General features: G+C 34.4%; 1 protein-coding gene across 1 annotated transcript in view; it reads left to right on the forward strand.

The window, feature by feature from the left end:
- The window catches only part of ntrk3b (neurotrophic tyrosine kinase, receptor, type 3b), a gene marked incomplete at both ends in the record, with an annotated part of 126835 nt that overhangs the window by 60816 nt on the left and 49806 nt on the right, over positions 1–16213 (forward strand). The window contains 6 exons of the mRNA XM_081359920.1: positions 474–628; positions 1421–1563; positions 1651–1792; positions 8287–8607; positions 11137–11186; positions 11269–11371. Coding sequence (XP_081216046.1) covers positions 474–628; positions 1421–1563; positions 1651–1792; positions 8287–8607; positions 11137–11186; positions 11269–11371 — 914 coding nt within the window. The remainder of the gene's footprint in view (positions 1–473; positions 629–1420; positions 1564–1650; positions 1793–8286; positions 8608–11136; positions 11187–11268; positions 11372–16213) is intronic.

A 16213-nucleotide genomic window follows, 5' to 3' on the forward strand; every position in this document is an offset into this window, starting at 1 on the left:
GTTTTAGTAACAATCTACAATGTCGCTGCTGGGAATGGGAATTCAGATATTTTTGCAGTTGCCAGTTTTACAGCTTTGAAATGTAAATATCCATGCTTTGAATGTCGTTTATGTTATGCATCATGTATGTGAGATCTAAAAAGATGCAGCTGACAAAATGGTTGTGTGCAACGCATGTCATGCAAGGCTAAATAAATAGTCAATTAGCAAAACAGGCTACAAAACAGTCCCTCTGGAGCAGCCCATGGTTTTGTGTGTTACTCAAGGGAATGATGGGGATTGCTTATGGATCTCCTCAAGTGGGAAGCATACCTTTTAGTAATCATCCTGGGTCACTATTTCACACCACCCTGGAGATAGTGTCACAAAACTGTTGTTTTCAACCAGGGCAGACAGAGATTGACTGATTTTGCATGCCTAGCTCTGAGTTTGGGGATTGTGTAACTACCGTTAGCTGTGTGTTGTTGACGCAGGAGGCTGGAGGGAGTCGTCTTCGACTGCGGCTGTGAGATTCGATGGATTCAGCTCTGGCAGCTGCGAGGTGAGGCCGGCCTGCACACCCAGCAACTCTACTGCAAGAACGGCGCATACAAGATTCGCCTGAGATCAATGAGCATTGCCCACTGTGGTAAGACATCTTTCTTCATAAATAATACAACTGTAGGCCAAGCATGCACTACGTATTGTTATATAAGATTATATTACTTGTATGATGCAATGCTTATCTAACATTATGATGCAGTATTGGGGGAGTGGGGTAAGGTTTTCGAACAATGTCCTTGGATACAGTAATACATATACATATTTGTACCCCCCCCCCCAGATACTAGATTTTAGTATTACATTATACATTTTACTGAATTTTATTTACTGAATAAAATTTTACTGAAATGTATTGAATTATTCAAATATATTTTTGAATTAAAACTGAAAATATAAAAATAAAAGTAAAGTTTCAGTATTTTAGTTGTGCTTTTGTAAATTATTATTTTATAAAAAAATTCCTATTCAATTATTTTTACTTCTGTTTTAGTAATTTTAGTACCTTAAACCTATTTATTTGCCAAAGTAAGTTTTTCATTGAATTTTAGGAAATTATAGCAACACTGATATAGATGCTTTTATAACATAACATATGAATAACATAGCATAGCATATAAATAATAGTTTATCATCAAAAAACATGGCATTTTCTTACAAATAAATTACTATGCTAGCTGTAGCTTACACTAACTGTTACGCTTTGGTATTAACAAACAAAATGTTTACACAATATACCATGTTAATTAGCTAATTATGGACTGGTGATAAAACATGGTAAAGAAAAAAGTATGTTGTTGCCGATTTAGTATTTTGCCTTAAACTGTTCTTTTAAGAAACCAATGAACGTATAGATTTAAAAGTCCTTGCTCTGATCTAGACTTGCCAGATATCAGCGTTGCTCACAGTAACCTCACTGTGTTGGAGGGCGATAACGTGATGCTCAGCTGTAACGGCTCTGGTTCTCCGTTACCTGAGGTGGACTGGACTGTGAACGGCCTTCACTCCATCAACACGCACCAGGTGAGTGCCATTCATCCCACACCAAACAAACTCTCTAACCTTATTTTCAGTCTAACCATAGCATAATGTTTCTCGCCTGCCCTCCAGTCGAATGTCTACTGGCCCAACATTCACTCCATCAACCTGACGCTGGTCAACGTGAGCAGAGACGACAACGGATTTGTTCTGACCTGCATCTCTGAGAATGTGGTTGGGATGACCAATGTGTCCCTTCAGCTGGCTGTGCTATGTACGTATATTTCGCTTGTTACAGGTTTTCATGTCTCATACTTAATGGTGTTTGCTGTCGCTAATACTGAAATATGTCAAATTATGCAGCTTGTTGAGGCGAAGAAATGCTGGTACTTTTAGCAATCGGGGACAGGATTCACAAAACATTCATTTGAATAAAATTATTTTTAACTGCTATCTCCTTTTCTCCCCCCTAATTAATATAATATTAGTTAATATCGAACTAATTAGATATTACAGTGTAGCGACATATACTGTAATACGTATTACATTACTAGTGTGCACGAGTACAGTGACACCAATCATCGATAATGTAAACAGGGATTGGTCATGATTATGTGCCACAGTGTGACATGACTTTTTTCATGAATCCAGCCCCAGACTTTCACCTGGCAGATGATAAAACATGGCACACAAAAAGACAAACAACAACAACAACAAATTTAGAGACCAGAAATTATCCACCCTAAATTCTCTAGCCATTCAGAGCACCTTGGCAACTACATTGCAATGCCCTGCCAACCACCCATTGCACACTATCAGCGAGTTTTGTACAGGAAAGCGTCACTCGGATTTCCTTCAGGAAATGTGAGGATCTAGTTCTATTAGCATGTTTTCATATCTGGTTCTTTTGTTAGGGTAAAGTGAAACATCAAGGGAAAATAAAATTAAGTTATCTTTTAAAATCTGCTGCAGAATATATCACTTTCAGCTTTAATAAAACACACTGAAGCTTTTCATATACCCACTGCAAAATAAGTTGAGTGTACTTTATACTAAAATAAAGTGCTATGAATGGCTTTATTTTATGTACAAAATGAGAAGTCGAAATATCATTAGTGTTAATCTACAACAACTCACCAAAAATGTATGTATTTTTTGCCTAGTTAAGAGCTTGTGAATTATATGCGAAGATGGTTGCAGAGATATAGATGAACACAACTGTTGTTTATTTGTTGTTCTATTGGCTTATTTTAATGAATTACTTTACCTGATTAGCAAATCAGACTGAATCAAACAATGACTGAATCAAGCAATGTTCAAATGCAAATGTATGTTTTATGAAACTTAAAGTGCCCCTATTATGTCCTAATTTTGTTTTGGAGGACTCCTACAATAGGTTTACATGCATTCAAGGTCAAAAATTTTTTTCATAATATACATTGCACATCACCTCTTTTCTCGACGTGTCTAAAAACAGTTCGTTCGAAGATTCAGTGTCTCTAAACCCCTCCTTTCCGAAATCTTCCTCTGCTCTGATTGGTCAGACGGCCCAGTCTGTTGTGATTGGTCTACCACTTACAGAGTGTGTTGGAAACCAAATGTCCATTACCATAACTGAATTTCAGCTCTGGAGGCTTCCTTAGCACTTGATACACAATGATACGAACAGTAACGACGGCATTGGTTTTACCATATCAGTTTGAGTCCTCATCCTTTTGACGTTAATGCAAAGTGGATTTGCTGCGCAGAAAACAGCATCTCCTCGACATGTCGACAACACAAGCCAAACTCTTCCAGTCTCAGCTACAGATTTTGAGGACGGGTCAAAGTAGACGTTGTTCGCGGGCAGCCAATGAAGACCATACGCTGGCAAATTTGTTACAAACCTAAATTCACAAACAGCTATATTACACACTGCATGAAAGGAAATATTCGAAAAAGCATAATGGGGCACTTTTGGGGCACAAATATTAACACTTTAGTTTACGGTCCAATTCTCACTATTAGTTGCTTATTAGCATGCATATTACTAGGATGTTGGCTGTTTATTATTACTTATAAAGCACATATTATTGCCTTATTCTTCATGACCTTATTCTACATCCCTTAATCCTAGCTAATACCTAAACTTAACAACTATCATACTAGTTTATTGGCAAAAGTCATGTTAGTTAATAGTGAGAATTGGACCCTAATCTAAAGTGTCACCAATCAAACTAGTATTTGGAATTATACCGTTTAGTTTCAGAGTTTTAGTGTACTAAAAGGGTAGAATGTGTAAAATTCTGTAGAAAACACTGAATAATTGTTATTTAAGTGTTTTTATTTGAATAATTTGAATGTAGGCTGTGAATTTTTATTTAGAAATCATGCTATAAATGCATTTACTGAAATTGTTGCAAACTTTAACGCAGATAACACCATACTCTACTCTGAAAAAAAAAGAAAAAAAAAAAACGTATGGACACATTTAAAATAGAACAAGGTACTAAATGTACTGATACATCAATTTACAGCTATGAACCTGCAAGACTTTGTGTTAATTTAATCAGAGGGTGTTTATATTTAGGGATTGCGTTAGGTTGTGATGCATAAAAATAGACCTCTTTCCCTGCACAGTGTTAAACTGGGTTAAACAGGTACAAGATGAGAATCAACCAGAGGATAAATGTAATCTGCTATATCTCTGCAACTTTTCCTGGTTTTAATAGGAATGGAGGATTTTTCTCGCTGATGCCGTTAATGTTTTAGGACTCAGATATGATCTGACACTCAGGCATCATTATGTTCATTAAACAGCACATGATTTTAAGACACTGAGTAGATGAAAAGCATTACATTTTATCACTCTGCTGACTAATGACTTTGACGTTAAATTGAAATGACAGCAGCAAGATATAAGGCTCTGAGTGGAAAAATTGTCAAGTTTGGTATTAATAACAAAGTACAGGGTCTTGTCTTTATTAAGGAAGTGAAAGGAATGATTGCTGATGGTTTATAATCCCTTTATATAGCTAATTATATTTTATTTATATTCCATTTTATCCTGTTAATTTTTGTTGTCCCATTACATTTTCTAAAGTAGTAATTATGTGTGTGTGTATATATATATATATATATATATATATATATATATATATATATATAATATATATATATTAGGGCTGTCAAAAGATTAATCGCGATTAATCGCATCCAAAATAAAAGTTTGTGTTTACATAATATATGTGTGTGTACTCTGTATAATTAAATTTGTATATATAAATACACACACATGCATGTATATATTTAAGAAATATTTGCATACATATACTGTATATATTTATATATAATTTATATTATATATAAATATAATTTTTTTTTATATAAATTACACATTTTTCTTAAATATATACAAGCATGTGTGTGTATTTATATATACAAATTTAATTATACACAGTACACACACATATATTATTTAAACACAAACTTTTATTTTGGATGCGATTAATCGCGATTAATCTTTTGACAGCCCTAATATATATATATATATATATATATATATATATATATATATATATATATATATATATATATATATATATATATATATATACGGATACTTGCGACATAAGTAAATAATTAGACATGAAATATTGATTTCGAAATATGAGTATAAATATTTTATTAGGTCTTTAAACGCAAAGCTTCCATGGAGAGAGCAGTTGCTAAGTTCAAACTAGACGGACATTTAAGGGATAAGGTATAGTCATACCACTTTTGCCACATAAATAATTGTGGGAATGAGAGATGTTGATTTAAGATGAAACTTTTTTTTAAATCTTACCTTTTTGTTATCTTATAATCCATTACAGTGTACAAAACAATCATTGCATTGTTATCGGAGAATAAACCCCGACAGCGTGATCAGGTGATCAGAACTATCATGAACAAACAATGACCGACGGTATATTTATTAACAAACATAAACAAAGATAATAAACACTGTAACAAATGCATTGCTCATTGTTAGTTCATGTTAGTTAATACATTAACTAATGTTAACAAATAAGACCTTATTGTAAAGTATCACCAGAATAATATATATATATATATATATATATATATATATATATATATATATATATATATATATATATATATATATATATATATATATATATATATATATATATATATATATATATATATATGTATAAGAAATCGCAATTGGGTGTAGTGTCAACAAAGCCAAAAGGTGAAAAGTACACCAGTTTAATTTTTACATTCCGATCAAAAGCTTTGGAATATGAGATGCACATATGGGATGCACATCCCTCCCGTTCTCTTTCTCTCTCATGGTGGGATTGCAGCAGGACTCCCTAAATGACAGGCCTCATGCAGTAGTCAGAGCAGACAGGCCGAGAGCAAGGGTGCTGGTGCATGCTGATTCTAAAACACATGTCATCTGTTTAGGCGGGATGTGTGCCGAGCCGCTCTACAGGAGGGATCTATCTCTCGTCTAGTCTCATCATTCAGCCAAGCACAAATCACTTCGGCGAGAGAAGGCAGCTGACAATAATGATGCGTTCTCAATTTGAATGACAAACAAACGTGCAGTGTCGGACAAGACATTTGCATGTGGTTTACCTTTGAATAGTGTACAATAATATACAGTCTGTGACAGCAAGATTACGAGATGTCCCTCTGTCAATTTATGCTCTGTCCATTTTTCATTGGAAACCCAATTTATAAACATAACAGTGGGCCAAGTTTTACTGGTTCTGCTTTTTACTTGACAGCAACTCCATTGTTAAGAAATCTATGCATTTCACCAAAAAAAAAAGAGTCTTTCTTTGAGTCTATTATATAAAAGGAATGGAAACTTATATTAAAGTAGTAGAATTTGTATGATTTACCCACTCACGTCTTTGTTGTTGTAGTCACTCTCATGTTGCCTTTATTATTTTATTCATGTCACTGTGGAATAACATAAAATAAGATGTTAGGCAGAATGCCTCATTTACTTCTGTTTTCCATACAAGGAAAGTGAATAGAGATTTATTCACACAGGCTTCTTATAAGCTGCACTGTACACTATATTTATCTGAAGTAATTTGAACGCTTTGGGTGGTGAACAAATCGCAATTATAAAGTTGCTTTCACTGATAATTTTCCTGTCTTCCCTTCAAATCTAAATTGCAGTCAGGATGTCAAGATCTGTCACCTGACAAATGAGATCCAGTGCTGTTTAGTGTCAGCAACATATAGTGGTTCAAATTACAATAAATGTGTCTGTAGTGCACATGCAACAAATTTAGGCTCTGTTCACACTGCACCTGATTCTGATCTGTGATCTGACATTATCTGTTCACACTGTCATTCTACAGGTAATGAAATTAGATCAGCTTGGTGCCATAGTGATGATGCCAAAGATATAAGAGAGTCATTGTGGAAAGAAATCTAGCCTCTGCTCATGTCTATAAATGGCATCTCAGCTCAGTGTTGAAGTTGGAGGAATAAAATGCATATACACTACCGTTCAAAAGTTTGGGGTCAGTAAGATTTTTTAATGTTTTTAAAAGAAGTATCTTCTGCTCACCAAGGCTGCATTTATTTGATTAAAAATACAAACAAAAACAGTAATATTGTGAAATATTATTCCAATTTAAAACAGCTGTTTTCTATGTGAATATACAGTAAAGTGTAATTTATTCCTGTGATGCAAAGCTGAATTTTCAGCATCATTACTCCAGTCTTCAGTGTCACATGATCCTTCAGAAATCATTCTAATATGATGATTTGATGCTCAAGAAACATTTATGATTATTATCAATGTCGAAAACAGTTATTTACATTTTTATTTCATGATGCTATGATGAATAGAAAGTTCAAAAGAACAGCATTTATCTGAAATCTAAAGCTTTTGTAACATTAAACACTACCGTTCAAAAGTTTGAGGTCAGTAAGAATTTTATTTTTGGGGGAAAGAAATAAAAGAAATCAATACTTTTATTCATCAAGGATTAGTTAAACTGATCAAAAGTTACAGTAAAGACATTTATAATGTTAGAAAATATTCTATTTTAAATAAATGCTGTTCTTTTGAACTTTCTATTCATCAAAGAATTTTGAAAAGAAATTGTACACAACTGTTTTCAACATTGATAATAATCATAAATGTTTCTTGAGCATCAAATCATCATATTAGAATGATTTCTGAAGGATCATGTGACACTGAAGACTGGAGTAATGATGCTGAAAATTCAGCTTTGATCACAGGAATAAATTACAGTTTAAAATATATTAAAATAGAAAACAGTCATTTTAAATTGTCATAATATTTCACAATATTACTGTTTTTTTTATTGTTTTTTTATCAAATAAATGCAGCCTTAGTGAGCAGAAGATACTTCTTTTAAAAACATAAAAAAATCTTACTGACCCCAAACTTTTGAACAGTAGTGTAAATATGTAAAATATAGGTATTTATATAATTATTTATGTAATTATAGTTATTTATATAATTTATAACTGTTTTCTATTTTAATGTTTTTTAAAATATGTATATATTAATACTGCAGTGCATATATTACATTTCGGCAAATATAGTGCACATGTAGCATCCTACCTAATAAAAGGCAAAAAAAGAAAAAGAAAAAAAGAACAATTATGTGCATTTCATATGTGTTCTTCCATTTGCCTGACAGCAGATTACCACAGGTGGGAAATCTGTATTTCACTGATTCTGTCCTGTATCTGTTCCATTTTTTTCTTTTCTCATATCAGTTCCGCCAGTAATCCTGAAGCTGGACGAGCCGGAACGGCGCCATCACACCTGCATCGAGTTCACCGTGAGGGGCTTTCCCCATCCCACACTGCGCTGGTTCCACAAGGATCGTGAGATCCAGCAGAGCGAATATATCCGCATGGAGATGGAGTACTACCAAGATTACTTGGAAGGCTGCTTGACTTTTGAGAACCCAACGCATTATGACAATGGATACTACACTCTAGTAGCCACTAACCCCCTTGGGTCAGTTACCAAAACTGTCCACGGCTATTTCCTTGAGCCACCGTTCGATGTGGATGACGGTAAGTCTGCACTATGTAATTTATCATTTATCACAAGGTATGAATTTGCTCTGATATTTATTCATTTTATTCTGATACACCCTGAAATGTGTATATATACAGTACCTGTCAAAAGTTTGTTTTTGAAAGAAGTCTCTTATGCTCACCCAGGCTACATTTATTTCATCCAAAATAAAACAGTAATATTGTAAAAATATTATTACAATTTAAAATAATTGTTTTCTATTTTAATACGTTTAAAAATGTAATTATTCCTGTGATCTAAGCTGATTTTTTTCTATTTAATAAATCTAAATCTAAATCCTTTAATAAATGTAACAAATACATTTAATAAATGCAAATAAATGCTGTTCATTGAACTTTCTATAAGACAAAGAATCATGAAAAATGTATCACCATTACCACAAAAATGTTAACTGTTTTCAACATTGATAATAATAATAATAAGAAGAAATGTTACCTGAGCACCAAATCAGCATATTAGAATAATTTCTGAAGGATCATGTGACACTGAAGACTGGAGTAATTATGCGGAAAATTGTATATATATGAACCATCTGTTCAACATTTTCTTTCTCTTTTTTTTTCTCCTCTTGCTGTTCTTTTAGGAATAATTGAGTACAGTAAGTGCCTCTCTTTTCGACATTATACATATAAACAGACAAAAAAATATTGGTCACATCTCATGTCCTTTATTATGTCAAAACATTATTTTGTTTCAGATACACTATAATCTATGATCTTAAATACAGCATTGAAGGAATTTGATAAGATACGATACATTTTCAAGAGTTATCTCATACACTAGGTCTTCTCAAGTGATCCCAAAACACAAAAGCTCTATGCATTACGAGACCAGGATGGTATAATTGTTTTTGAGTTGGAGGACGGCTCATAAACTTTTGTACATTCAATTTTATTGTGTTGGATTAAACTGAGAAGGGTCATAGCACTTGCATATTGTTGTCCTACTGTTAGTTTAACTGCTTCAATTTTTCTCATTTGTAAGTCGCTTTGGATAAATGAATAAATGTAAATGTAATGTAAATGTAATAGAGGGAAATTGTCATAGGGCTGAATAGTTATTGAGTCAAAAGTCTAATTAAATTAGATTTATTTCTTTAAATTAGGATATTACGAAGCTGTGAATCACACTGGGATACATTTCGATGAGAGTTCTTTTTATATACAGTATAAAGATTTTATAAACAATTTATTAAAGGGGTCATATAATGCCATTTTTGTACAAGCTAATATGATTCTTTAGGGTCTAAATGAAAAGTTTGTAATATACTTTAATTAAAAATTCTCATTAGTATTGTAAGAAAACACTCATTTTACCTGGTCAAAAACAGCTCTGTTTTCAGCACACCGTTTGAGTGCATGTGTCTTTAAATGATAATGAGCTTTGCTCACCCCGCCCCTCTGTTCTGTGTGTACACCGTTTGTAAAACAATAACCATAACGCGTTGTTCATTATAAACGTGGGATTATGAATTATATTGAGAACGTCGTACATAGAAAACATGCCGTAATTTACCCTGAGTGTAAACAGCCGCATTCATTGTGAAGCGTGCAGCAAGCGATTTGCAAAGATTAATATAAATATTAATATAAAGTGTAATAAAACATTACAATCACTTCTTCTGGAGGTGCAGCAGGAACACGAATAGTTGGTACCGATCCTTTTTTCAGGAGCAGCTTCTTAGCAAAACCAGCTTTATACTGACCCTCGTTTGTAAAGCAGTCTGGTGAAATGATTCGCGCAAACATGAAAGCATCGGTCCGCACGGGCTATGATTGACAGCTCGCTCACGAGCGAGGACGGGTCTGTGTTGAAACGCTGCTGTCAATCAACAATCGTGGGAGGGGCGTCGATTTTGTGACGTCACAAAATCGAACGGCTTGATTTGAGACAGGGGAAAACATATAAGAAGATTTAAAAAAAAACACTGGATGGATTTTTATCATTTTATGATGGTTGTGTACAGGCACTGCCAACACACATTTCAGTACAATCAACTTGTAAAAGTGCATGCACCATTATATGACCCATTTAATGATAGTATATATTGGGCAAAAGAATGGTTTGATTTTCAGACCACATTTCAAAAGTAAACTGAGAAATATTATAAATACAAAAAAGTGTGACAACTAGCCACACTCTCCTCTGCATTAGCGTTATTTTCGTACAGTTTAATTAATATTAGAGTATTTAATATTTTGAATTAGCTTTTTTATATTTTTAGTTTAATTTTAGTAATTAGTGATTGATTTTAGTGATTTTGTTGTGTGCTATTGTTTTTTTTAGCTTAATATTTCTATTTAGCTTTCTTTTTTTTCAGTTTTAGTTATAGTAATTTTGGTAGTACAACTTAAAAATGTTTTATTTCAGTTGATAAGGCAACACTTCTAATTTTCATGCAATATTATATTATTTTTAAATTCATCATTATTTGAATTAACGAAAACATTAATGCTCTACATGAATGAAAGCATTTTTTGGCCTCCTCAATTGTGCAATGTCATTTCTATGTCCTGTAGCTCCAACAGCTGAAGATGAGGCAAAGAGACCTGAAGAAGATTCATTCGGAGTAAGATGTTCTTTCTGTTCTCCTATAATTTCGATTGTGCTTTTCAGCAGTCATTGACTGCTTTATTGCTTTTTTCCTGTAGATGTCGATTGCTGTTGGTCTGGCTGGCTTTGGTTGCGTCTTCCTCATTGTGATTTTCGTCCTCATCAACAAATATAGCCGACGTAACAAATTTGGGATAAAAGGTATGAATAGATTATTCTGGTAGATTTTCTTCATGTTGAAATGCTTCTTGAAGGCAACATTTAAGTCCATATTTTGATGGATATTCACAATGGATTTTTGTCTAGATGTTTTATCCATAGGTAATTGATTAGATCATAAAAATTGGTCTCTATATACGACAGGTGCTAGGATGGGAGTAATTGAAAAGTGGTGAAGACGGATGAAAAGTAAAGTCAATTTAGAGCAAGCTATTACATTTTGGTAAAAGATTATAAAGACAGATATTTGTGTCTTAATGTGTCTTCAAGTAAAAATGGTTAATTTTGATTTCATGTTGACTTTTATTCCCAGTGGCAAAAAGCAAAAATAAAAATCACCCCTTCTCGAAGCAACACAATAGATTTCCTCAGTCTTTCAGTTGTCAATCACCTTGGTAACATAATAGTTCTCGGCTTTGGTTTTGGGCTATGTTTAGTGCCTGCTTTTAAACAGTGGTCTGGCACATCATGAGTCAGATAGGGTTTGGTTTGTGCTGTGTGGGTTTATGTGAATAGAATTTGAGTTGAATACATCCTCCAGTCTCAGACCTTGGGGAGGCAGTTGGCGGAAATGCCTGTGAGTGTTTCTTTGGTTAGCTCGACTTCCTCTGCTAATATTCTAGTTAATATCACTGTGGTTCAAGTGTTTTCAGAGTTTGTTGTAGGGGTGGGCAGTACCATAAAAAAAAAAGAAGAAAAAAAAGACATATGATGATGTGACAACAAATGGAAGGTACTTTTCTTTGTAACTAAAGTCGTACACAATGTAAAGCTGATTTTGCATTGATGCCAATGGTATTTTTTATATTAATCATATCATTCAATTTATGAATCTTAACTTAAATGGATGACTTAGTTCAACCAAAAATACAATTCCTGTCATCATTTACTCACCCTCGTGTTGTTCCAAACCTACAGGCCTGTGACATAACATTTCAATCATGTTTTGCCATCCAAATAATAGAAATTATATTGCAGTTATATTATATTATATTATATTATATTATATCCAACTATACCATCGCAATTATATTCTTCTCCCAGCATTGACCTCACTTTACTCTGCCTTCGAAATTTCCAATAATGACTGTGTGTCTGAGGCAATATGTCAAAGAGGAAACAAATGACAGAAAATTATTTTATGTTTCCCATCCCCATTACAGACCTCATATCCATCTTCGCTTTTTAAAGCGATAAACCAATAAAAACACGTTGGTCTATGCATAACCCTCTTGACCCAAGACTCTTTTCTCATATATGTATAACAGGAAAATCTATTTTTTGTGACAGTACTGTGAGAGACAGAGAATGAGCTTCGTTCAATCCGAGAGGAACAGCTAATTTTGTCTCATGCTCATTGGCAAGGTTGAAGAGGCATAAAAGGATTGATACTCAAAGCGTGACGTAAATACAAGCCCTTTTCAGAACGCTGGCCCTCCCACAATACACCACTTGTTCTGTTTTTCTCTTCAAATCAGCTGGAGGTCTTAGGCAGCCATTACCTCAGATTGAGCTGTATTGGATTTTTGCCTCACTCAATCATTCTGGAGGCTTTTTTTGCAGTTGGAGTTTGATCACAGACTGTTTTGGAGCAGGCAGTAAAATCAGACAGTGTCTGTGTGTGTGTGTGTGTGTGTGTGTGTGTGTGTGTGTGTTTCATTGCTTTCTGTGTTTGGACCTTTAGATTTCTATGAAATCATCAGATCATAAATGGATGTTGTGCTGCACAACGTCTGATTGATTTCGCTTGCCTTTCAGGGAACTTCTGCAATTGGTAAAGCTTTATAATCTGGCTGTCTTCACTTAAGTGTTTGGTTGAAATTGCAAGTTTGTTGAGTGGTCAATTCGAGAGAGGTATAATTTTTGCGTATTCTGAATTTAAGACCATTATCAAGTTATTCCTGTATCCTTTTTGATCATTTTTTATTCTCTCTAGTGTATTTACATTAGTTTGCCATAATAAATTGAGTATTCAGACAGTAATTATTTCTTAAAGGGATAGTTCACCCAAAAATGAAAATTCTGTCATCATTTACACACTTTCAAATTGTTCCAAACCTGTATGAATTTCTTTCTTCGGCTGAACCCAAAATATGATGGGTCCTATTTTTTTTATTTTTTTTTTATGTAATGGAAGTCAGTCCTTTGAAATATCCTATTTTGTTTTCAGTAGAAGAAGAAAAAAATTAGAGAGCAAACCTCATTGGTTCTTGCAGAAGCTCAACCTTGCTGCGTAACACACAAGAACTAACCTCATTGGTTTTTATGAAGTTTAATCATGCTGCGTAACACAGGAGAATGAACCTCATTGGTTCTTGCGGAAGCTCAAACGTGCTGCGTAACACAAGAATGAACCTCATTGGTTCTCATTCATCAAGTAAACATGCTTGAGCTTCCGTTCACCACAACATGCAAATTCAATCTGTTCATCATATAAAGTGATTGTAACTTCAGATTTCATTAAAAAGATCTTCATTTGTGTTCTGAAAATGAAAGAAAGGCTTACGAGTTTGGAACGGACATGAGGGTGAGTAATTAATGACAGAATTTTTTTTTTTGGGTGAACAATCCCTTTAAGGTGATGTGCATGGATAACAAAAATGACACTTATGTATTCGGATGGCAGCCGTTTTACGAGGAGAAGAGATATTTTAGGGAACTTGTAAGTTTATTTCAAAAAGAAGCTAAATTTTACTCAATTTCAAATTTTTCTTCAAGTTTGTCAAACCACAGTGATACAACCACAGACTATCGCTTGTAAATGATTATCACGTCCTTGTATTAATCAACAACTGTTGAAATAAGACCTCAATGCCTGCATTTTTTCAGTGTGAGGGGCAGCTTGATAACATCTGGTCTATTTTTATTTTTCAGGCATTTAGAAAGGAAGCTTTGGTCTTTGTTTGAACAATTTCCTGCTTCTGTAGAGGGAAACTTCTGTTAATCAGTTCCTGTCCTCTATCAATCAAAATGCCAATAAGAAAATAATTGATTTCCATTACCAAGAAGAAAGTACACAGGAAATGTTGTTTCCAAGCATTTCTTTTTACAACGTTTCCGCTGGGGATATTTAAGATGTTTTATTGAATTGAGTTCCATATAATGCATTAATTTCCTGTCTCAGGACATGATTTTTTTTTTTTAAGAGAGCTTCAGGCTTGTGTCTTTACTGGTCATTGTTTTATCTGAATTATAATCAGACATTTTGTCCAGTCTCAGATCTGTAATATAAGCTTGCTTCATCCATGATATAGAAGTGACATTGCAGATGCATCGGGTCTCATTCATTAAACTGTGTACACACATGGTTGTGTGTAAAACCAGTGTGCTGTGGATTATTCAGAAATATTGATCCATAAATTTGATTTTTTTTTTTTTTTTAATACAAAAACAACTGACAAAAGAAGAGTAAAATAACTTTTACGTGTCCTGTTTAAAGGGGCATTTCACCCATTTGAACATTGCTTTTTATTTAAAGTGGGTCATATATGTAGTCGAAATGTAAAAGAAATTTTGAATTTGGTGCCTTTGTGACCGAGAAAAGACAAAAAATAACTTCAGGACGCATTTGTATGAAAGACAACAACTCCCACAATGCACCACATTGCACAGCTCCGCAAGCCACTCCCACTAATCCAGAAAGCGCATATCTGCCTATAAGAGAAATCACTCTTCCGTCTACAAGTCTAGCTACCACCAGAGCTTGAAATTAATTTCACATTCACACAAAATGTCTAGTTAGTTGGCGAACTCATTAGTGTATTACTCCTCGTTTGTATTTCTTTCGAAAAGGTGAATTATTGCATGGTACCTGGATGTTTAGTCAGAACATATGCGGTGCGAAACTAGGAAACTTGTTCACAACACAAACGTCCGTGTCCTCGTCTGATTCAGAGATTTCGTCCAGGAGAAATTGTCATCGTTGAAATTCTTTGCCGCAGACAGACTCTATCTCTGTGTTCGTAGTTGCATCTTACAGTCTATGAGTTGCATAGTGAGATCACCGGCGCCACCAGTCCGCCCTAACTCGAGCCAGTCCGGGCTCCTCGTCCGCGGCAGGCAGGTCTTCTGCCTTGGCTGCTCTTCGCTATAATGCGGCTTGTAAAGGTAGCCACAAACACCTGATTCAAGCATCAGACTTCCGAAATCCTCTTCCTCTAGTCTATATCATATTGAGCACTCTCCTCCGCTATTGTCATAACTTTACATCTGTCTCCACAGCGCCTGTTAGCTAAGCTTCAAACAAGATGGAGGATATTGCTTTCAGTTTCAGAGCGTAAAGTCCCACCCACTGATCTGTAATAGGTCTGTAGCGTGAGCGGGTCCTGCCCCCTGGGAAAGATGAGGAACGAGTGCTTGTAGTCTCAACAGAAATCCCCCCCTCTTACACTTCCTCCTACAATGACGCAAAATGACGATTTTTGCGTCATTGTAGGAGGAAGTGTAAGAGGTAAACAGATTTCTCCCATCTCAGGGGAAAATGAGAGAGTGTTGCACGACCATTCAATAGAATGACTGGGTTTCTAACAATGCAAAGCTTAATGCAAATGGGTGAAGTGTCCCTTTAAATGGCTAATTTACGTCTCTGAAAAACACACAAAATTATGCCAAAATGCCTTTTTTGTCTAGTATCAAGCACAGTCAAATGACTTAAATGAAGTCTTAAATGTATGTAAAGAGTTGTGAGAAAATAGGATGTGCGTCAGATCCGCGACATGTGCGTAACGTCTTAAAGGGGACATATCATGCTGAATCCACTTTTTTAGCCCTTAAATGCATTTTGTTGTATATTTGGAGTGTTTAGAAGTACAGAAAAGTTTAAAT

The sequence above is a fragment of the Scardinius erythrophthalmus genome (genome assembly GCF_964197995.2).
Source record: "Scardinius erythrophthalmus genome assembly, chromosome: 2".
Lineage (NCBI taxonomy): Eukaryota > Metazoa > Chordata > Actinopteri > Cypriniformes > Leuciscidae > Scardinius > Scardinius erythrophthalmus.